This window comes from Lepidochelys kempii, chromosome 6 (assembly GCF_965140265.1).
Source record: "Lepidochelys kempii isolate rLepKem1 chromosome 6, rLepKem1.hap2, whole genome shotgun sequence".
Taxonomy (NCBI): Eukaryota; Metazoa; Chordata; order Testudines; family Cheloniidae; genus Lepidochelys; species Lepidochelys kempii.
In genome coordinates this window covers 37,739,149-37,761,966 of record NC_133261.1, presented here as the reverse complement: position 1 = coordinate 37,761,966, position 22,818 = coordinate 37,739,149, and the positions used below count along the sequence as shown (strand labels likewise).

Here is a 22,818-nt window from a genome sequence, read left to right as displayed (position 1 = left end):
ATCTGTGTTTTGGCTTCGCTGGTAACCGAAATAACAGCAGACATAAACTGCTGTCTAGGTTTTCTCCTCAAACTATGCTCTTCTTATGTTCTTACAAGTCCTCTCTGTACCAGACCCTAATTTAATCAAGTACTTCAACTCCTTTTATAGCATACTAGTATGACTCTCTGCCCTTTCGTGTAGGGTTTGAACAGTTGTATGTAGGATGTCTTAAGAGAGGAGCTCTACATCCATATTTAGGGTCAGAGAGTCAGCAACTCTGTTGAACATGTTAGGCACATACAATATACATGATTTTGAGAAGCAGTCTTATGTTTTATAGGCTCAGTTTTTGCCTACATTTAAATGTAAAACCACGTATGGCAGTTAGAGGTCTAAGTTGCAATGATTTGGGCTGCAATTAGTTGTGCTCACAAAACCGAGGCCGGATTTTGTGAACCAAAGATGTTTAAACATGGAAAAAATGGGCCAGTCCTGGGGTCCTTATTTCTTTAGGGTAAACTGATCAATTTTAATGGGAAAGAATCATTGTACAAATAAAGTAGAGGATGTAGCAATTGCCATATCTCAAAGTAGGTTTTAAGTGCGACTTATATTGAACCTAGCCATGTGCTCAGCCTCTGTATAGGAGTGAATTTCACCTGTTGAAACTGCTCACTTTCCTTTGGGGTATGCATCTCTTACTATGTATTTCTAAAGTGGTAGCACGATGGGACCCCAAGCCTAGTTGAGAACTGTAGGCGCTGTTGTAATACAAATGACGATATTGTGCTAATGTCTATGGAGTATTCAAACCTCCTGAAATGATAACATATTGGAGTAGTTCCCTGCTGTGTATCTCCTTATCTACAGTACTTACCACACTGCATAAGCAATACTGTGGGGATTCTGTCACATCTTTCTCTCCCAGTACGTCCCGATAGTTATTTTCTGCTGCTGGAATATCAGTGATTAGCTGTTTACTTCTCTGCCTTCCACCCCCAGTCCCCATCTGTCAGTCAGCACTGCGTCTATATTTGGCAGAAAATACCACTGGCAACAACTAACTACTAGCTCTAGTGAGCTTGGAACCATTTTGAAGAAAGCAGTGCCAGCCTTACTCTAGGCAGGAATGGGATAACACATTGGGTTAGCTGCAGCTCTGCTGTGCTTATTGTTTTAAGTAGGGCAGGCAGCGCATATGAAGCTTGCTGCATGTAAAACATTGAACAAGAAAGATATTGTTGAAAGTTAGGTTATTAAGGAATCGCATAGCTGTGCACCAAGTCTTCTTTTGACCAGCTGCCGAATTATGCTTCCACTATGCTGGTTGGGAACATTTTGTTGTTGTTGTTGCCTGATCCCTGAAGCACATCTGTTAAACAAAGATAACATTCAGTCCTTTTTCTTCTTTGCTTATGGAGGGGTGAGGTGTGGGGAACAGAGGTAAAAGGTGCACAGTAGATCCCCAGTGGAGGAAATGTTCTGCAGAATTTCTTTTATGAGGCATATGTGGAATGAAAGAATAGGCCAATGGGTGACTGCAGTCAGTGAAGCGCTTTCTGCATTGAGAAACACTGTATTTGCATGAAAATCATCGGCAGGACAACTGGAGGGAGGGGAAAAAATGTGGCTGGGGGTGATTGAAGAAGAGATCTAAGGAATTGTAGCAAAGGTAAAAGACCGAGTGAAAGCTTCAGGAGAGGCAACTGAGTTTTATGTAATTTACAGAATTCTAGAAGGTGAGACGCCAGCTCATAGGACTTTCCACCACTTTCCTCACTTCATCTGCTGCTTATGTGGTGTACAGTGATTCTCTGCCAAGGACGATAGATAAACCTTCCGTTTGTGCTCTGAGCTGTGTTTGCAAAGTCCATTACTATATTTTTTAGAATGGTTCAATGTTTTTTTTAAAAAAATAAACAAATGTAACTTCCGAGCACCTGTAAGAAGCCATTCTGTGGTGTTATTGGAAGGCAAACTAGTAAAGAAATAAATTTTCAGTTTAAAACTTCTGATTTTTATAAACATCAGAGGGAAGGAGTACTCTGTGATAGTAATAAATATTAAAAATTAATCGAAGTTGCTCCTCTGTTAATGAATTAGTCATTACATGGATTGTCATCATCATAGCTTAATGTGTTCTGTTTTGAAGGATTTTTCTATATGTTACATTCTCCAGTAGACATTTTAGCTGAGGACGTGCCTGGGAACAATATTTGACCCTCAGACGTCCTTGAAGTGCTACACTCTTTAGAAGAAGCTTGGAAAGCTTTTTTGTTTTTGCCTGTATACCTGTTAGATACTTTCAGTCAGGAACAGATTTCAAAGTCTCCTTATGAACATATAGTGTTAAATATGCAGAGTAAACTCACTAGAGGAGAGGTTAGTGTGCTTTCTTGTTCTGTGCTTATTACAAAGAGTATTTTGAATATACATCTTCTGCCATGACTGGATGCTCCTTTTTCAATATCTCTATCAAATTCTGTTCTCAAAGCAGCTGTGTCATTATTTGTATGGCGCTAGAGCTAGTCAAGCGTCTTAGCTGACAAATGACACTTTCAGAAACTTTTACCTTACATCAAATTTTCTATGACACTTCACCCACTTGCACCATCAGTGAATGAATTTGTCCCTAGTCTTTTACCTACAGTATAACCACACTTCTGAGTTTGGTAGGGATCTGTGGTAGAATGCCAGAAGGCAAGAGATGAAAGGTAGTGCAAACATAATGACAACATGGCAAACTGTGTAAGGTATATATTATTTGTCAAGATACATCAATTGCTTTTCTGGATTCTACAATCTTGGCAAGGTATCATGTATCCAGAGAGAGCTGCCAGTGTCCCAGCTGTTGTATAAGTTCAGGAGAAAACTGAAAATATATTGTAGTTGAAAGCCAAATTCATTGGTAATATAAATGGTGGCAAGAGATTCTTGGTGAAAGATTTCCGGAAAATAAGTATAAGTGGTATCGTAATACAACTTGCCCCAAACTGGTAGGCAATGAGTTTGCAAAATGGATGTATCTTACTCATTTGGAGGCTTAAAATGGAGTGAGGGCAGCAGGAAAAGCAACTAACTGGAGTGTGGGCCCCAAAATACCAGAGTTATTTCCTGTTGCGAACCTAAGGAATAACTGCAGTGGTTCTAACGGTTGGAAATGTGTTTCAACAGTGACTGCTGCACTCCCACTTACTCCAATTTTTCTGAACACCTTACATCCGACATGGTCCTTACACCAACATTCACATCACAGCTTAGTCTGGCCTGCAGACTTCTGGTGCTGTCATTTTGCTTACACCAGGCCCAAATCTGCATGCTTATGCCAGGCCAGTTTCTTAGCTTAAACCAGGTCTAAATCTGGCCAAGAATCCACTCTGTTCGATAAATCTGTCCCAATATTTTATTATCGGGTACTCTTACTCAAACGGAGAAGCACTTTATTTCACATGTAGTCCGGGTCAAGTCATTGGGACAATTTCCAGTGTAAAGCGCTTCTCAGTGCGAGTAAGAGTATCTCAGTCTGGCCCTCAATGACGAATGAGTTGTTTAAACAGTATTTAGTCATAGAATTTCTGCCTTAGAATTCCTCTGTCTGGTCAAATATTTAGTGTTTATTTTTTTGCTTGAGTATTTCCTTGGTCGTCTTTACTCCACTCCTGCAACTATCCTTCATTCATTTTTTCCCCCTTGTTGTCTCACTGACTGGCTCAGTGTCGCCTGCATGCAGACTCTGTTGGTTTCAGCAGTCGGCGGTTTGCACTGGTTCAGTGACCACCTTTATATCATTCCTGTTTTTGCTTTAGTTTTTCCTATCTGCCTACCCCATTCCCTGTAGAAATAGTGGCTCCAAAAAATGTGTTTGACTGGCAGCACAGAGCTGCAGTCTTCAAGGTGTTGTATATTCAAGGTGAGTAATGGATTGTACTGCAGGTTGAGTTTATTCAGGTGCATTTTGATTCTTGATCTTGCCCATCATCTCCTTTGACTGAAAGGCGAATTTTTACTTCAACAACAGCAGACAATTTGCTTTTCTTAATACATCTGGTCTCTATGACAATGTTATGATTCTTTTGCTTGGCATGCATTTATGTTATGAAGTACCAAGAATAGTCCCTGGTGCATAATAAAATGAGGTTAACAATTTTTGCATGAGTTCTATACGTGTTCATGTAGATCAATAAAAGTTTGAGACCATCAACTCCCATCTTATTAGCTACTGCCATTGTTTCACTAACAGAAGGGTCTGTTTTTATCTTTTGTGAGAAAGGTTTGACTTTTACATGGGGGGTGGATGAGAGGAAGGAATGTTATGGCTTAGTGTTGTGTGCAAGAGCAGCTTTTATTTAAAAGAATAAGAATCGGTCAGTTACAATTAAATCTATAGCATTAGAAGTTCAAATGTCCAAAAACTAATTATTTTTGTTCTCCCCTGAATTTGTATCTAATTATCAGCCACAGTTTCTCTGACTGCTTATCTTTTCTTATTTTAAAATTATTTTAAGCCCTGCTTTTCTAAACTGTGATATCACAAGTGTTGGCCTTATTTAATTATACAGTTATGGTAACTGTGTATACAAATTAGTCACACAAGTAATTGTATACCCATCTTTGTTTATTCACTGTCAAAAATTAGGACCGGACATCAAGTTCTCTAAACCATGTGCTAGCAGAGTTATTCGCATATGACCAAGATTTTTTGTACTTCCCCAGATAGCCCACGAGAACAGGCTATTTGTCAGTAATTCTGACTTAGCTTTGCAGTTCTGGATGATAACCAATTTGAATCTTTCCCAAGATATGAAAACAGTTCTGGTTCAGTCTGTGATTTGCATCAGTTCTTATTTTATCAGAAATCATTCACCCTTCCATTTGGTCATCATAGAGATTCATCACTTCTGAACAAGGGCATATAGACGACTTTTTTTTTTTATTTGGGAAGGCTAGAGTTAAAAAGTAATAAAATAATAGCTGTTTAATGTTGCTTCCAGGTATAGTTTTGTGCCATAACTATGTTTGTCCTCTTTTAATCCAGTGAGATAAATGAACTTCTGGTCCATATGTAGTGTTTCCTTTATTTATGAATGTAATCCCTACATTTTTGGGAGGCCTAAAACCATCCACACCCTTTGGCTCTCTCTCCCTCTCCACCCCGGTGTCTGCACCCATGCTGAATTTTTTCTCAGTACTAATAATATGCCATTTATCATCCTGTAGAAAAGTACTGTTGCTAAGGCAGTGCGATCCAGTGGCTAGAACACAGAACAGGGACACTGATTTTTACTAACAACAAGGAGTCCGGTGGCACCTTAAAGACTAACAGATTTATTTGGGCATAAGCTTTTTTTAACCCACGAAAGCTTATGCCCAAATAAATCTGTTAGACTTTAAGGTGCCTCCGGGCTCCTTGTTGTTTGTGAATACAGACTAACACGGCTGCCCCTCTGATACTAAGAAAAGGAGTACTAGTGGTACCTTAGAGACTAAGCAGTTTAGTCCTCCTTTTCTTTTTGCGAATACAGACTAACACGGCTGCTACTCCGAAACCCTCTGATACTGATTTTACTGTGGCTGAGTGAACTTTATTACCACTATTGTACGTGCCTGGCTGGATAGATTTTCTTTATGTGCAAAGATTCTTAAGAAGAATCATCATGTATCCTCTCCCCTGCTTACAAGAGTTGTGCTGGAAATAGAATGTTAGAAATTTCGGTAAATTTCTGATAACCATGGCAACAGTTACATTAGCTTTACAGTAACTACTAAGGGTTTGTCTATAGTGCAATTAAAAACCCGCAGCTGGCTTGTGTCAGCTGACTCGGACTTGTGGGGCTTGGGCTGCAAGGTTGTTTAATTGTAAATGTAGACACCTGGGCTCGGGGACCCTATGATGTGGAGGGTCCCAGAGCTCAGGCTGCAGCCCAAGTTCGGAAGTCTACACTGCAATTAATCAGCCCCTCAGCCCAATCCACGCGAGCCCGAATCTGGTGGCACAGGCGAGCTGGAAGTGTCTAACTGCAGTGTAGACATTGCCCCTGTGAGAAGGGTTACTGGTGTTAGCTCCACTTTCCAAATAGGGAATGTGGGCCATAGGCATGTTAAGTATCTTGCCCAAGGCCACGTAAGTCACAGACAGAATTAGCATTAGAATTCAGAAGTTCTTACTTGCTGTGTTGTGATCACTCTGTTCTTAGAGCTTATTGGTCCCAAGGTTTTGAGCATGTCATACCCTCCCATACATATGCTCCTCAGTGTACATTTTAACCATCCCCACGCCTTTTACTTGGTGGTTCATAGCTTGAATTATGCTGTGTTTCTTACTGAATAAAATTCCCCAAAGAATAGGATAGTGATAGATGTGCAAGTGTATAAATGCCTTGTTTCCTGGATATTTAGGTCCAAATCCAGTTTGTAAGTGAAATAAATAGGTCATTCTTTCTCTCGCTTTCTCTCGGACATGAATGCCCAATGTAAACAATATAGAAGGGAAACGTATTTTCTTAGGGGCCTTGAACATTAAAAAAGGGAAGTGGATTCCTTCTGGAAGTGAAAACCACTCATGGGCCTGAATGGAAAAAAAAATCATGAACTCCTTTTAAGATGCCAGAATACATCAGTGATGGGAAAAGAATTAATGCAAAAGGGACTGGAAACAATTGTGGCCAGATTCTCCGTTCCCTGCATGCTCTCTAGTCACTTACACCAGCACAAAATGAATGTAAAATGCTACTGAGTCACTATGGCAGTCAGTTTGCATGTACTTTACATTGATATAAATGACTGTCCAAGGTGCTAGGCAATGGAGGATCAGCCCCAGTGAGATTAATTTGAAAAAGTGTAAACAAATATAGCCAGGAAAAAATAAGTCCCAACTCTCTATCTCTTACGGGAGAGAGAGAAAAGGGGGAAGCAGGAATTCAGTTTGGAGATTCTGGTCTGTATGAGTTTATGAAAGGGCTGCAACTTTTTTTTTTTTTTTTTTTTAAGTTTTGCTGGTTTAACGGGTGAACTAACTGTAGTCTTCAGCAAAGCTGTATTTTCAGTGAGTTTCACAAAACGGCAATAAGTCTTCATCCAACTGGCATTGGAGAGAGAAAGTCACTATTGAGTCTGATTAAGGCTTTATTTTTAAACTTGTTGTTTTCAGCACTTGTTCATTGGCTTTGAAAATATTCTTCACCAAATCAAACTGTTCTTTTTTTGTCTGTTAAGCAAAGTCTTTTGCTATATTTTGTTGGTGATGTTTCTTCTTCATTTCTCTCTCTGTGCTACAGTATCGCTGGTAATCGACTCCCACAGCTACACAGCAGAAAGAAAGAATCACTGTCGCTTTTGGCTTGTTATGCCATGATGATGTGTTTGTACATCTCTGTCTATATGTTGGAGACACTGACATAGTAGATAAAACAAAAGCATCTTCCTCGGCTGATGCTGATAATTATTTTAGTGTGTGTTGGACTGTTTACAGTGTACTTCATTTGGAGCCTAATTTTCAAACAGACCAATTTCCACTCTGTTGCATCAATGAAATAGATGCACTCCGGGTATACATTGGTGAAACTGAGATCAGAATCTGGTCAGCAAATTTCCGTCTGATTTCTTTTTCTTTTTCTTTTTTTTTTGTTGTTGTTACTGAGCGGGCTGCAAACTCCAGTGAGCAATACATTTTTGTCCTAGAGTAAGCTTACACGTGTCTGGGTGGTGGTGGGGGGTGTATGTAGTGAGGGCTTTGTAGGTGTGTCTCCTCCCCAATATCACACACTAGTCCCTGTTCCCACCATTTGCTCTGCAGCATCAGCACTGGGAGCCCTGCCAGGAGTCCCCTTGGCTGGGAGTTTCAGGCCCCCGCCGGCTGTTCCCAGAAAGGGCGTAGGCCACAGTTCCCTCCCTGGCTGCCTCGCCGCAGCAGCGACCGCTGAGTCACTGGGGTGGGGGTGCACAGTACTTTGGCCCCATCAGGACTGGGTGAGCATGTCTCTGAGACCGGAAGCGCTTTCGTTCCCCTCACAGCAAGGAGGTTGGAGTCACACATGCCCTGACCTTGGCCGAGCAGTGAGCACAGCAGGTTCTTAAAGGACCACATGATGGCCCTGCTGGGGCATCACAGAGGAGAAGTGAATAACCTGGTTTCTGACCTGTGCATATGCTCAAGATTGCTCTGCAGCCACACAGTTTACAGGGAACATTGCTGCTCAGTAGCCTCTAAATATGTCTATGCAATTTTGAGCATGTAGTTCTGTGGAGTCTGTTATTTGTATACACTCTTAATCGCTTGTATAGAATTGCACATTCAATTGTGTATGCGCGCGCGTGTGTGCGGAGTTACATATACTTAGAGATCCATCCTGCAAGGAGCTGAGTGCTTATGAGGTGGCGTACGTAATACCAGCTGAAACCAATGGTAATTACAGGTACTTGGCACCTGAAAGGATCAGGCATGTAATAAGATGTTGAGCTGATCCCTTGCTAAAAAGGTGACCAGTGATTTTCAAAGTACAGTGAAATTCTGTTGTAAGGATCAGTGTGACTAAAATTGTCGGAGTCATTTCCTCAGAAAGATCATGGTATATAGCATCATAAAACACTCCTCTTCCCAAATCAGAAGCTCATGGAAGCAAATTATTAAGCTTTGGAGAATAGAGCAACTACCAAGCATTCAGTGACGAGGTAGTTAGTCAAGTGGTACCGTAATTGATTATAAGTGGCACTCCACATTTGTGGTGTTTTGTTTTTTTTTATCTGCAGTGCAGTGATGCTCAAAAAGGTGTGACATTCTTTCAGGCCTTTTGGAAATATCAAAGAAAATAAAAGAATACATTTCAATTTGATCCTTGCAACTGAAAGTCCTGTTATGAGTAGAAGGAAGGGGCAGACACATCAGCAGAAATAGGAAATGGCTTATGGAAAGTAGGATTTGATCTGTAGCCAAAGGATCACACTGCAAGGAGAGATCAGTCAATCTAAATACCACCGTAACTGCTACTTTCTTGTACTGATGCATAAGAACTAATGGTGGTGGATGCTGTGTGAACTTGTTTTTGGTGTGACTATTAGAGATGGGTGAACCAATTTGCTTAAAATTAAAACTGAGCCTCTTCTGGACCTGGAAATATTTTTAGTTAGTTTTATAAAAACATATTTTTCATTTTTGCCTGCCTGTGAGATTTCTTTTTGTCATGGGGCGAGGGGAGAAATATTAAAATACCAAGAGAATCTCTGTTCTTCTATGATTTCCAGCCAGATTTAGTTTCAAGAGGTCGAGAGAATCATCTGAAGTTTAGGTCACAGGCAGTTTTGGGAAATCTCCCACCAGCGATCACAATATAGACGCAGCTATAATGATCTCAGAAACTTACAGCAGTTTACATTTATTGTATTTTATTTTCAGGTGCAGAAACCTCACATTTCCCAACAGCCTTCCTGAGGTCAGCATTGTTTTCATATTTGTTAACGAAGCCCTCTCAGTGATTCTGCGCTCCATTCATTCTGCTATTGACCGGACTCCTCATCACCTGCTCAAAGAAATTATCTTAGTGGATGATAACAGTAATAATGGTAAGGGCTCTCTTTGAAACACAGTTTTTTCATACAGACTGGATTGTGTATGACTATAAACAAAAAAAATTTCCCTTAAATTTTGTATCACAGACGTCCTGTTAGAATTTCAGATGGTGTGTTTGAGAAATGCCGGAGTATTTCTCTATTTCCACCTCTTTTCCCCCCCCCCACCCCCCCAGCCGTAGACCCTTCTCCTGGGACAAGTTTTGCCTTCAGATGTGCACAACTACTTGACACTGAAGTCAGTGAGAACAGAGGCGGAGAACAGAACATCATTCCCTAAGTTTAATGTGCTCAGTAGATCCCTGTTAGCTAGAACAATAGGGATGGGAGACATTGGAAAGGATTTGAATGTTTCGTTGCACTCTGCTCTGCTCCCAGGCATCCTCTTAGTCTCTGGGCCCAGAAGCCTGCTCTCTTTTCGCTCCCTGTGCCTCTCTAGTTTTCAGTTGCATACTCTGTCTCTTTTGTGTAAAGCCTATCTTTTTCTTCCTATGCCTCTGTCTCTGTTCCTTGGCTGCTCTCCACCAGGTTGCTAACTCTTTGTTCCTCATGACTGCGCATAGTCTCTCACTACCAGTCCCAATTTCATTGTTTGCTGCTCACCTGGTTCATGTCTGCACGTGGACTTTCCAACCTTCAGGCTGAGGAGCAGGCCAGTTAATTTCCGACATGCTTAGTGCTTTCCTCAGATGATTTTCAGTGGGGCCATGCTGGGCGTTACTTACACGTTTTCATCCTCTGGAACCATCGCAGATGAAATTTTAAATGAGCAGCCCGTGGGACATTTAACTTTCTGAAAGGTTGGGCTCTGCTGGGAGTTAATTTCAAACTCAGAAAATTTAAGTGGGATCAAAATGCATCCTGCTGAAGGGGAATGCCAAATGAAGGGCTTCTGTTCCATTCCGAGCCTAATTACAGCTGTTACATGACTCCCTGTTCCTGCACATTGGGACCCACTACTGAATCGCTGATGTGCTTTGGATTTGTATAGAACAAAGACACAGTAGCAGGCAAAGTAAATAAGCTCCTCTCCCAAGGCTGAAACTCTCCTTCTTTTTCTCTTCCTTTTATTCTGTCTGTCAAGAAAAAACTCAAATCCCAGCTCCAAAAAGACATGCACATAAAACAACTGGATTTATGCTGTTAGCACCAGGGCTGTACAAGAGTGTTTTTAAGTCTGATTCCAGCCCCTGTGAATAACGCTGCATTTAGGGTAAACCACGCCTGACCTAGCTTTTCTTAAAACACCTACTCATGGATCAGAGTGGGCGAGATGTATGCAGAATTTATGCGATGGTGTTCTTGGTTTAGGGCATGATGTGGGATGCAGCAGTGCAATGGAGTGATCAAAAATCACATATAATGAAAAAGCAAACTATGAGAGAACTAAATAAAAGTTTAGTGATCCAGAAACCACTCGTGAACTGGTATATGCTTTTTGGCTTGTTTATGAATTTCATTATGTGGAGCTTGGATGTTGCCTGTCACGTGGCTGTATTGAGACATTTCCACCAGTCTGTAACTTTTTTTTTCTTTTTACTTCCTGCTGTTGTTGGCCATTTGTTTGCGGGGGGTGGGGGGAAGGGTGGGTCTGAATTGAGGATAAGCAATAATGTTGAATGCAGCTTATGTCAGTAGACTTGAATTATGAAACATCGTTATAGAAATTCCGCACTGCATCTTTTCTGTAAGGCTTAATAATATGATGCCCAAAGTACATGGGAGAATTTGTGGGTTTGGTGGTGGTGCTGTAACACAGGAGGTCTGGATTCAAAAGTACTCTGGGATCATCCGTTCCAAAGCCTGGAAGACCAAAGGCAGGTCGTGGAGGAAGTTAAGCATTTGGGTTTAGGAGGCTAATTAGGACTTGATCCCAATCCTGTTGAAGTCGATTACAAAGCTCCTATGGACATCAAATTGGGACTAATATCAGGCCCTTCCTATTGCTGTCTATTATATGGGGTTGCCTAGAGGGAGGTAGTTTTGATTAAATGAGAAGAAGATTATCCCCTAGGAAATCACTGGACCCCTTAAGCACTAAGTCTTCTAGGAAGACCCCATTCACTCAGTCCGTTTTAGCACTGATTATGTACTATGTTATGTTTGGTTTGTGTCTTTATTAGTTTATAAACAGTCCTAAGGACAGGGATCATATTTCCTTAATATATGTTGGAGGTGGCCCCGACCTGCAAATCTGAATCCAGATCAGACTCAGAACATTCCCAATTTGGAGATTTTTGGATTCAAGAAACTCAGCTGTATAGATTTGCCCAGTGCTGTGGCCCTCCAGTACATAATAATAGCAGTGGTTTTGGTACCACTCCACCATTGTTGCCAGTAAAAGAGAAATATTTGACTCTTCTATTCAAGTTTCTATGGTGCTGGAAACAAAGGTAATAAAATATGGACAGTCATTTGTCAGACTTTGATAAATCCCATGCGGATTACATCTGTTTGGGAGCACTGTCGGTATGTCTCTGTAGAGCGAAGGGGAACCCTATAAAACAGGCTAATTTGCAGCAGTGACTCCTAAAGAAAATCTGCCCCAGTGGCTTCTGATTGGGCTCTTGTTCCAAACTCCGTGTTCCACTGTGATACTCTTCCCAGGACTCCCAGAATGATAAGCCAACATGTTACCATTTTACCTCCGCAAGGGAGAGCTGTGCTGAGGCATAAACTGTGTTGGCTCCCTGCCACACCAATCTGTGTACCTCACCAGCGAACTCCTCAAGACTCTGCCAGTATCAACCGTCCTTGCAAGTAACAATCAGTGAACCCCAATTTGAGTTCCACAGAGACTGCACTCTGCAGTATCCAGTCCCTCTCACTGGACACTCAGTAGAAGTTACGTTCGCTTCCTCCAAAGAGACCATTCACACACCATCCTGAGAGGTTAGCTGAGGACTCATTCTTTACCAGTGGTTCTCAAACTTTTTGTAGTGGTAACCCCGTTCACACAGTAACCCTCTGAACATGACCCCCTTTCTTATAGATTAAAAACGGGGGTGGGGGTTAATTTAACGGGGCTCAGGCTGTCAGCCCTGCACCTGGCAGAGCTGAGGCTGTCAGTCCCACCAGGCCCAGGGCTGACAGCTCGTGACCTCTTTACTTTAATGTAACAACACTGAAATGGTTTATAGTAAAACTAAGAAAAACGTTTTACTGTTAAAGAGCAGAGATTTAAGTGATACTAAGTAAGAGGAAAAGAAACAATACAGTTACAAACAAAACAAAAATAACAATTTTTAATGCCTAAAACATAATTCTAGTAAGCTATGTCTTTTCCTGAACAGTGTTCTCACTTACATCAAGCTAACAGCATCTCCAGCCCTTCCTGGTAGGAGGAGCCAACGTTTATAGAATCAGAGGGTGCTGTCCCCTTTGTTCCCTAACTGATGGATAACTAACAGGGTTCACTTTCAAAAGTTTTCTGAACTATAAAATGGAAGAAATGTACTCTTTGAAAAATAAACCCAGACCAAGTTTCTCTCCACTGCTGCTCGTTCTTCGGAGTACCAGTGCCAACCCCCTTTTTCATCCTCTGGTTAACTTGCTTTCTTGATTGACTTGGTTGCTTTGTTTTCCTTAGATCCAAATGTACAGTAAAACCTGCCAGTTGTGACCACTCATGGGAGCAAAAGTGGTCACTTGTAAGAGATGGTCTCTCTTCAAAGGTTTGCACACCAGAGAGCGATGATGTTCCGTGACGTCTGCAAGTAGTCACTTGTGACAGGTGGTCTCTCAGGCAGGTTTTACTCTACTTCCATTGTCTCTGTCTCTGGCCTCACCTTGCTCAATTTACATCGGATACGCATGTAAACAGGAAAAACAACTTTGCTGTGTCTCTGACAAACTAGTCTATGACTAACTTGTTTATTTGTTCTACTTAGGTGCTTGTTTTGGTCTGAACACATTTGAGAAACATATTTCCAACACACATACATAATTCTTTACCTACTAACCGTACATACATCACCCAGTAATATTAATGACCAGAAGAGGGTCATCAGCTTTCATAAGCCCTTCCTTGATACACTTTTATAGTATAATAATAATGTATGCAATCAACTGATTCAATTGTTTATTCTTTGGGTTTCTGATCCCCCTGTTCTATTCCTGGGGCATCTGGACCCTGGAGTTATTCTGGATTCCGCTGCAAAGTTTCCTGGGGAGACAAGAACCTGCAATTGTGGTCTGAAGACTTTCCCTAAACATAGGCACCACACATGTGCCCAGAACTGACTCCGGAATGTCAGGTCTTCCAGTGACGTCACAGGAGCCAGGGCTGGAGATGTCACAGCAGTAGAGTTGATATTTGACTAACATAGAGAAAGTATAGAGAGACCAGACAGGCTGCAAATAAATTAATTCATACATTATTGAATGTCCTTCACTGCCTGGATTCATCTGCAGTAAAGGATTTAAATCAATGCAGCTATGTCAATTTATACTGGCTCAGGACTGGGCCCATGGTATTTTCCTGTTTTTTTAAATCCGAGATGGAATTCTGATCGGTCTTTTACAATGGGCCAAATGCTGCCCGCATATAAGTTGATAGCAAAAACTCATTTATTTCCCAGAATTTGGACTGCTATGACTTTCAGGTAATAGCCTTGTTAACTGTAAAGAAAAAGCAGCAGAGGAACTGGTCTATTTTTTATTCTGTTAGGCTGATTTGGGAAACACAATGTGTGATTATGTTAATGTCTATGTCCAGTTTCTTTATGTTTAGCAACATACGCTATGGTAGTTTTTTCATGCACTTTGGGGTACATCAAGCAAATTGTCTGACTTTTGCTAAACCTCATTGCAGTTCTTCAAGTTCCCCATTAAGCTTAAGTTGACCTCAGTTTATCTTTTTGTGACAACTTCGCCTCTTTTAAGCAAATGTTTGAAGTTAGCAATCTGTGAAAATGCCACAGTGTATGTAATATAGATCTGAAGAAGAGCTCTGTGTGGCTCGAATCCTTGTTTCTCTCAACAGCAGAAGTTAGTCTAATAACAAATATTACCTCACCCACCTTGTATTTCTAAAATGCCACAGTGTCATTTAAAAGAAGAAAAATACATGTAACGGATCCCAAAACTCTGGTTTAATAAAGCAGTTTGCAGTGTTTACATAAAACACTTTGTGTCAACTCTTCCTTGTGGAAATTTCATAAACATAATATTGAAATGTGAAATGTTTCATTCACTGTTCTATAAGGTAATTCTTTGTTAAAATTAAAGTTTAATTAAACCCACAGAAAGCATTCCAACCATTGTGCATGTACATTGTTTTTTGACGTGTGCTTATTATAAACTAAGCCGGTGCTGCTGATTACAAAGAAATTGTGCCAGATTCTGACCTCAGTTACATTAGTCTAAATGTGGAGTAATTCCATTGATCTCAGTGGATTTACAGTGGTGGTAGTGAGATCAAAATCTATTCCGTTTTCTCTAAAGTATGCTGTTTGCATTTCAGAGGTAATTTGTAGATTAGAATTTGGCAAAAATTATAATATAATAAAAAATATATAATTTACACAGTTTTGACTTGAAAACTGACCCAGTTCTCCAGCTGCACCAAAGGTCTGTGCAGTGCAGCTGGAGAGTGGGGGGGGAGAAAAGGTGGTCTTAAAACATCTTTATGCTTCCTCAGTCTCTGGGACTGCTGCTGCTCAAATACAGTTTTAGAGCAGCCATTCTACAACTGGGGCTTGCTGGCATGCAAGTGCTTTGCTCACACCCTTAGCCATTCCTCTCCTGTTTTGGTGGTTGTGGTGGGATAAAGATCTTCTATGCCAATAGAATCCCTACTAGCTATTTAAGCAAGCTTTCCAGCCCCTTGCAGCACAGCAGGGCCAGGGTCTGACCCACTGTGTGTAACACTAATATTTTTCATCTTATGTGCGCTGTACATAAGAAGCTCATTGTTGGCCAGATTGTGCCCTTCTGTTTGATGAAGGTGAGTGGGTGCTTTCACACGTCTAAAATTTGTAGAGCAAAATTTTACATTAAAGCAATAATTATCCTGCCGTATGGCTACTTTTCATATTGCAGTTTGTAATGAACATTGCAGCAGGCTCACATTTCATAAGGTCTCTCTCTTTTTTTTTTGAATCATCACTTACGAATAAAATGTCCTAACGTGTGCAATTTAACAATTCATAGTCTTTGCTCTGAGAATTCTGTGAACACGGCTATTGAATTGCAATAATAATATTTGGTATCATGGTATGCTAATTTTATGACTTGAGTTGTCAAAGAGAATTAGTACAGAATAGAAGAAAGTGGATCGTATGCAACTATATCTCCTTTGAGAGATCTCTGACATAGTCCTCAGAATGCTGAATAAAGGGTTTTTTGGAAATCATTTAGCTGCCTACAGTTCCATTAGAAACCTGCACTTCTCTCTTAGGGTTGTTTATCTGTAAGAGATGCATGGAAAGAGAAAATTGGGTGAATTATTATCTGAACACCACTGATAGGTGTAGATCAGACTTTTGACGTTCACCTATTTTAAACATGTTAACATGATCTAAAGACCGTTTTTCTGCCCAGTGCAGATCAGACAAAACTGTTTGATAGATTCGTTTACAAAATTTGAGTTGAGAGAAACTGTTTGTAAAATGGTTATATTTGATCTACATTGGCCAGGCAAACTGTGTTTGAAAAGTGTTAATATGTTGTTTTCAACCAGGTTCTAGGTTAGTACTAGGGCTGATTGAAAATTTTCTGTTTACTTTTTCAATAGAAAATTGGATTTTAAACTAAACACAGTTATTCATGAAAAGTGCATGCTTTTTATGGAAAAATTTGATTTTTCATTAAAAAAATTGCAGTTTTCAGATTGGCCAAAAAGCAACAAAATTCAATTTGAAAATGCCGTGTTTCCTCATGGAATTTGAAGTTTGGGTGTCTCCTGCCACCATTTTCCTCTGTGGGCCCAGTTCCCCATCTGGACTATATCTCCCGTCATGCACCATAACAGCTCAGCAGCAGGGGAGACCGTGGGGCATTATGGAGCTTGGCCCAGAGTAGAAAATGAGGCCAGGAGACAGCCAAACTTAAAATCCCACCAAGGTACCATGGCAGCATTTCCAAATCAAATTTTTTATTTTGAAATTTTCATTTGAAAGCTTGGGTTTTGGCCAAAAGTTTTGGCTTTTTGATATTTGGCTGAAAAGTTGAAATTTTCTCCAGGGAAGAAAAATTTTCTGAAGAACTCTAGTTAATACAGTGAAACAATGCAAATGGGACTTTTGAAGTTCATCCATTGCTATCTATATTCAAATTAGAATTCACCTATTCCTTACTTGGATAAATCTCCCATTGCCTTAAATACTATGCCCCCCTGAATGTTGCTATAGCATTGTGCAGGGTCCATAAAAGCTAGTGAGCCAGCCAGAGTAGCATTCCTCTGGTGCAGGCATTGTGTAAGAACGCCTATGCCATCTAATGCAGTATCCCTTGCAATCTCCAGTGCATGTTAGGCATGGGGCTGAGGGCAGGAGGGAGTGGGGGTGGGGGCCTTAGCATTCAGTACCATGAAGGACTCTGAGCAGCTCTTATTTGTGCGGTTCCTCGGACGCGGCCTAGATAGGATGCAGTAATTTAGAGCATCTCTCTGAGCTGTCTAAATTGTGCCTGAGTCCATTTTGGCCCTGACAGCAGCTGGGAATAGGAGGGCACAAAAGTTGCTTTAAAACTGCAATAGCCACCCTCCCAAACACACATACTTCCCCGAGGCTGTAAGTTTTATGCACATAGCAGAAACTTTCACCCAAACTGAGTAAAACTGAATAAGCACCTTTAGGATTTGTCTCATCATTGCTATTACAGTCTGTCTTCTTGCTAGAGAAAGAGTAACAACTGTTTTCTCTACTTTAGTGCTGCATGGATGTCATATGTGTAGAGGCATGTAAAAATTGAGGAAAAATCAAACTACAAGTATTTTCAAACCTGTTCCATTTTCAATTTTGGGTAATGGTTTGTATTTGGTAAAAGTAGCTTCTTACTTCATCATCCTGCGTTCACTCCCCCTCTACACAAAGGTCTTGATTCTGACTCAAGTTTTACTTACCCCTGACATGGGCAAACTATTAATGAAGTCAGTAGAGATTTGCATGAATAAGTATGGAGTAAGGACCTTAGTCAGAATTTGGTTTAAAGGTATTAAAAGAAGTAGTGGGCTCAGTCATTTGTATTTTTAGATAATTCCTTTAGATCAGGGTGCCCAGCCTACAGCCCACTTGCTGTACATGGCCCACCAAAGCATTTCATAAGGTCTGTGGCCTGCTTCAACATAATATATTACTGGCCGATTCATTAACATTTTGTCTTCGTGTTTACATCATTTTAGTTTTCACAAGTGTGTACATAGGTTGTTTCCCTCTAAATACATATGAAACAAGCTGAACGTAAAATATAAATCAGTACAGGTGACTTATTAAAATATGTAGAATCTGTTTGCTCCACACAAGGTTGTGCTGATGTTCATGTGGCCCTTCTGTGTAATACGGTCAGGCACCAGTGCTTTAAGTGATGTGGGAATGTCAAATTAACCCTTTTCCTCCTTTGAGGGGCACCTTCTGTGCAGACTGTGGTTAGATGCACTGTATAGGTATCAGATCTTTCAATGTTAAAAAACTTATTGTTTTTCCTTTTGCTGCTTTTATACAGCCAAATTATTTTTTCACGTTTAAATAAATATTTTCTGTGGAAAACTGTGGTTTTGCTTAAATATTAGCATTTTGCAGTAAGACAAACAAGTGAATAAACTAAGGCCACACTGCAGAAAGTGTTTTCTCATCCATGGCCAGATGTGTGTCCTGTGTGATGCTTAAAGTGAAGTGCATCCTGGCACATGTGCTGACCACTGCAGATGCCTCTTCAAACACACAACAGACAAAAAAACAGAAACAAACCCTAAACCAGTGACCATCTGCTTCAGCAAACAGGGTCAGACGAAAAAGCTGGCCAGATAACTTGGCAGAGAGCATGGCAGCAGAGGATCACTCTCAAACAACCTGGGAAATCTAGCCCATCAGCATGTTGACTCAGGATGAGGCCTATTATTCTGTGGAGAGAGGAGCTCAAGTGTCCAAGCTTTTGTTCATGGCCATGCGGCAGAAAGCTGTGGAAATGTCTGCTCAGTCCTCTTTCTGGCTGGTTGGTAGGGTATCGTGTGAAGTTTCTGCTGCAAAGGAAGAGGATTGAGATTACCAGCAGGGACGGCTATGGCAGCCTAGAATAATGGGTGAGTGAAACTCTGCTTCCATGTCTGAAGATAAGGCGAGAAAGAGAGTGAAAACAGGTAACAAGAAGAGGTAAACGTTACAGCAGAAAAGAGGCAGGCTGTTGAGGAATGTGGTTATCTGTCCTACCATCCCCTATCCATCCTTCCTCCTTTGCTTCTTTTCAGCCATCATTCTTCTCCATCCACACCTTTGTTTCTCTCACCTTTTTCCTTCCTTCCTTACTCATCCATTCATGTTTCCTGTACCTTATCTTTTAATTCATCCATTTATTTTCCTCTCCTTGTTCCGTTTCCCCAGTCTACCTACTTCCCTTTTTCATGCCCCTGTCTTCATCCCATGTACGACTCCCTTATTAACTCTTCACTTCTGTCTGTCTCCCTGAGACATGCACTCCATTCCCCATGGTCCCAGCCTCCCATTGTCTGCACCTCCCCTTCTTCCGCCTGCTCTCAGTACCTTCTCCCTTCAATTTTGGCCACCTTATTCACCCATTCTATTTTTTCTCATTTTTCTACCTTATCTACCTTCTCCCTTTCCTTTGCTCCACTCTACCCACTCATCCATCCCTCCTCCTGCATGTTTTTCTCCTGTCATCATCCAGCTCCTCCCAGCCTTTACCCTCATTAGTTAATTTCACTTCCCATCTCCCTCACCCATCCCTACATTCTCCCTTCTCCCCTCCTCTATCCCACTCTTACATGACAAGCCTTCACTCATTCTCCCTTCCCCCATTGTCTCAGACCTACACTCCTTTCCTCTACCCCTGTTACCCACTCGTCCCTTCCTCAGCCACCTCCTCACTTCCTTCAACCTTTGTTTCCCCTCACACACGTTTGCCTTCCCTTCTTACTGTCATATAGTCTTCCTTTTTCTTTCTTTTCTTCCATCTCTTTTCTGTTCCCCCCACAATTGCTCTGTCTTTCTCCTTAGCCTTGTCTTCCATTTTCCTACCCTTTGTTTTACTAGCCATTCCTTCATCTACACACACCCCAGTACGTAGATCAGTGGCTCTCAACCTTTTTCATACCATCACCCCATGTTACAACAGAAGAATTCTTTGGAACTCCTTCACATCTAGCCATAAAGAAGTGGAGGGTGATTGCAAACCCTGTTGGGGTGTGACACCCAAGCTGAGAACCTATGTCTTAGATCTCTCTGAGACTAATATTATTATGTGATCATCCAAAAAGATATGATGATCAGTCTTAAAATGGATAATGGATTAAACCATCAGACACTTCATGCTGTTACAGTATTTTTACCTTGTTATCAAGTTACCTTGCTTGTGTATGTTACCTATTCCCAGAAGGAAACAGTTCTATAAATTAAAGTTCCCCACAAGGCCCACGGCATTTTATAATGCTGCTGCAGACCAATAAACACCCTTTTGCAGATGTGGAATTCAGTACAGATAGAATCCAGATGAGTAGTCTTTTCCAGTATCGGAGTTTTCCATCATTTCAGCCTAAATGTAGGCAGAGTGCAGTTGGGAGTTATTTTTTGTAACTATAAATCTTATCACCACACAGTGCTTTTAGTTTTGTTTGCTTTATAATAAGACAGGGCCATTGCCATTAAACTCTGATTTAAGGAGATTGCATTAACAGTATATCTGATTTAAGTGTGGAGGAACTCATTTCAGTGTCACCCCAGCAATATCTTAATGCTGAACTTAATACTAAGGGACGGTAGATAAGCATAGCAGCTTGAGTCTGTGTACTTTACTAATACAGAGGTAAGAGTGGAAAACAGGAATTTAGGAGTGTAATTTCAGCCTCCGTTTTACAATTTACCAATATCTCCCCCTTTTTCCTGAATGAAAGTGAAAGCAATCTAGGTAATAATTCTTCCCCATGATTTTGCATTAGAGTGAATACAAATTTGCCAATTTGTGCTACCAAGGCTGTGCAAAACAGGCCCAACCCGTCATTTTACTGCACCCCTCTTAGTCATGTACACCATTTGTGTAGTGCAGAGGTACTCAGACTGGGGGAGGGCCCTTCTGGTGTGGCACGGAATGTATTCGGGGGGGGGGGGGGAGAAGCTTGGGGGGGGGAGAAGCTTTGGGGGGGGGGAAACCTTACTGCGCACATTTTACCCACAGCAATGAATAACTAGCAAAGCTGATACCTCCAGACGTGTCAGGTCCTCTAGTGATGAGCATTTGTCTCTAGAGGGCGCTGTGCATTTTGACGGATTTCTGTTAACTTGCATTATACAAAGTCGTTGCCAACTGTCCGTTAATCCGTTTGCTTCAATGCAATGAGCACATTTAATTGTAAGCATGGATCACAGTCGCAGTTTTGCTTTTGCTCTTGTTACAATGGGTGGTTGGCTTTTTCGTGAAACAGGAAAAAAAGAAGGCAGAACTGATTCGAGTGAAGCGATGCCACCACAGGAGAGGTAGGGGCATAAACTACTGCAGACACAAAGAAGGGGGGGGCACGGTCAAATAAGTTTGAGAACCACTGGTCTAGTGTATGCAGAGTGGATTTAAACATTACCAAATCAGAGTGGCTGTGGTTTACACCCACTTTGCACTCTCTGAGCACTGGTGTGCGTGTCTGTGCAAAGTGCACGCTATTGACCGGTCAGGTCCACAGTTTGGTTTTTTGACCCAATGCAGTGAGTGGTTTCATAGTGATTAAATACAGAGAGTGTTTACCCAGCTCTAACATTTGAGGGGGAGGGGGATGTGCGGGTGGCTACTTCTCAGCCTGACGGTTGTAAAAGGAAAAAAAATGTCTAATTGAGAAAAAAAACTGAAGCATACCATCGCTTTTGGGAGGCTATATGAGCACTGTGTTTACTGATAATTTGTGGATTAGGAACTGTTGTATCCTAGATTGATTATCAGCACGCACTCAGCTACCGAAGAGTCTGAGATTGAAGTAGTGAAGAGGCTCTTCTCTAGCTGTTCAAAAGACCTAGTGACAGCAAGTCAGCTTATTCACTGTGGGTGAAATCTACTTCCGTAGTTTTCAGCCTTGTCTTCACTGGGGAATAAAAGGTGCATTATTAACTCATGTTAGCTAACTTGAGGTAAAATCTTAGTGATTACGAGGCAGTTTGTAGTTTTCAAACAAGTTATTGGTTCAAGTTGTGAGAGCTCTGGTGGTGAGTAGGAGAGATAACCCACCCCCCCACCTTCCCCACTCCCAGCCCATGGAAAAAGTATGGGACTGTATTAAGGACTCCCTGTAGCAGATAGACTGGGTAGAAGCTGAAAGCCCTTCCACACCATGGCTATCCCTTTTGATGGTCTAAACTGCTGGTGGAATGGACAGTGTGAACAATCTTTAAAGGAAAACAGGACCTTGCACTGCGCCCCTGTAATGAACTAACAGCCGATGGAGGGTGTAGAGCCAGCTGTGTGCAGGGAAGAGGGATGGATGCTCGGCACTGTGGGCTAGAGCCAACTGTGTGCTGGGGGAGGGGTCAGGAGCCAGCTTTGGACAGGGAGGGGGAGAGGTGCTGTGGTTGCTGCTGAGAGGTTAAGCCAAGCCGAAACCTGTGTGAGAAGGGGAGAAGCTGGTGGTGAGTCTCGCAGCATTCAGCCTCTTTCCTGTGCCCTGGGGAGGAGTCAGGTGTCTCCTGGCAGAAATCTGATGACCCCGCCCACTCTCTGCTTAGTGATTCCTGAGTGAAGAGCCATTTCATGAAAAACCATGGCAATTTCTGGAAAACACTAGCCCCGCTCATGAACAAGTCAAATAGGACTCTGAGGTAATGCTGCTTCCTGTCTTGCCTTGTGCTGGTAGCTGTTTTTTCATCCGAGTGTTTCTTTCTCTGGGGCGCTGACAACACATCTGGATGAGGATGTTTGCCATGACAGCTGAGAAAAGGATTGAAGGCTGGTTGTCATCCGTGTACTAATGACATTGGAGCCCAAGGACAATACACATGAAGTCTCTGCAGGATAATGAGCAATTGCTCATCACTATTCTGGGATCTTTTGGAAAGAATGATTGTGGCCAGTTTAGAACTCCTTTGCAACCCCCTACCAGGTCGTATTATGTGATTTGGGAGCACT

At 41.6% G+C, this 22,818-nt stretch overlaps 1 protein-coding gene across 3 annotated transcripts in view; it reads left to right on the top strand.

Annotated features, from left to right (window-relative positions):
* GALNT18 (polypeptide N-acetylgalactosaminyltransferase 18) overlaps positions 1–22,818 on the top strand; it is a 383,448-nt gene that overhangs the window by 184,608 nt on the left and 176,022 nt on the right. For all 3 annotated transcript variants that reach the window (XM_073347598.1, XM_073347597.1, XM_073347599.1), the window contains exon 3: positions 9,371–9,537. In XM_073347598.1, the coding sequence (XP_073203699.1) occupies positions 9,371–9,537 (167 nt within the window). The remainder of the gene's footprint in view (positions 1–9,370; positions 9,538–22,818) is intronic.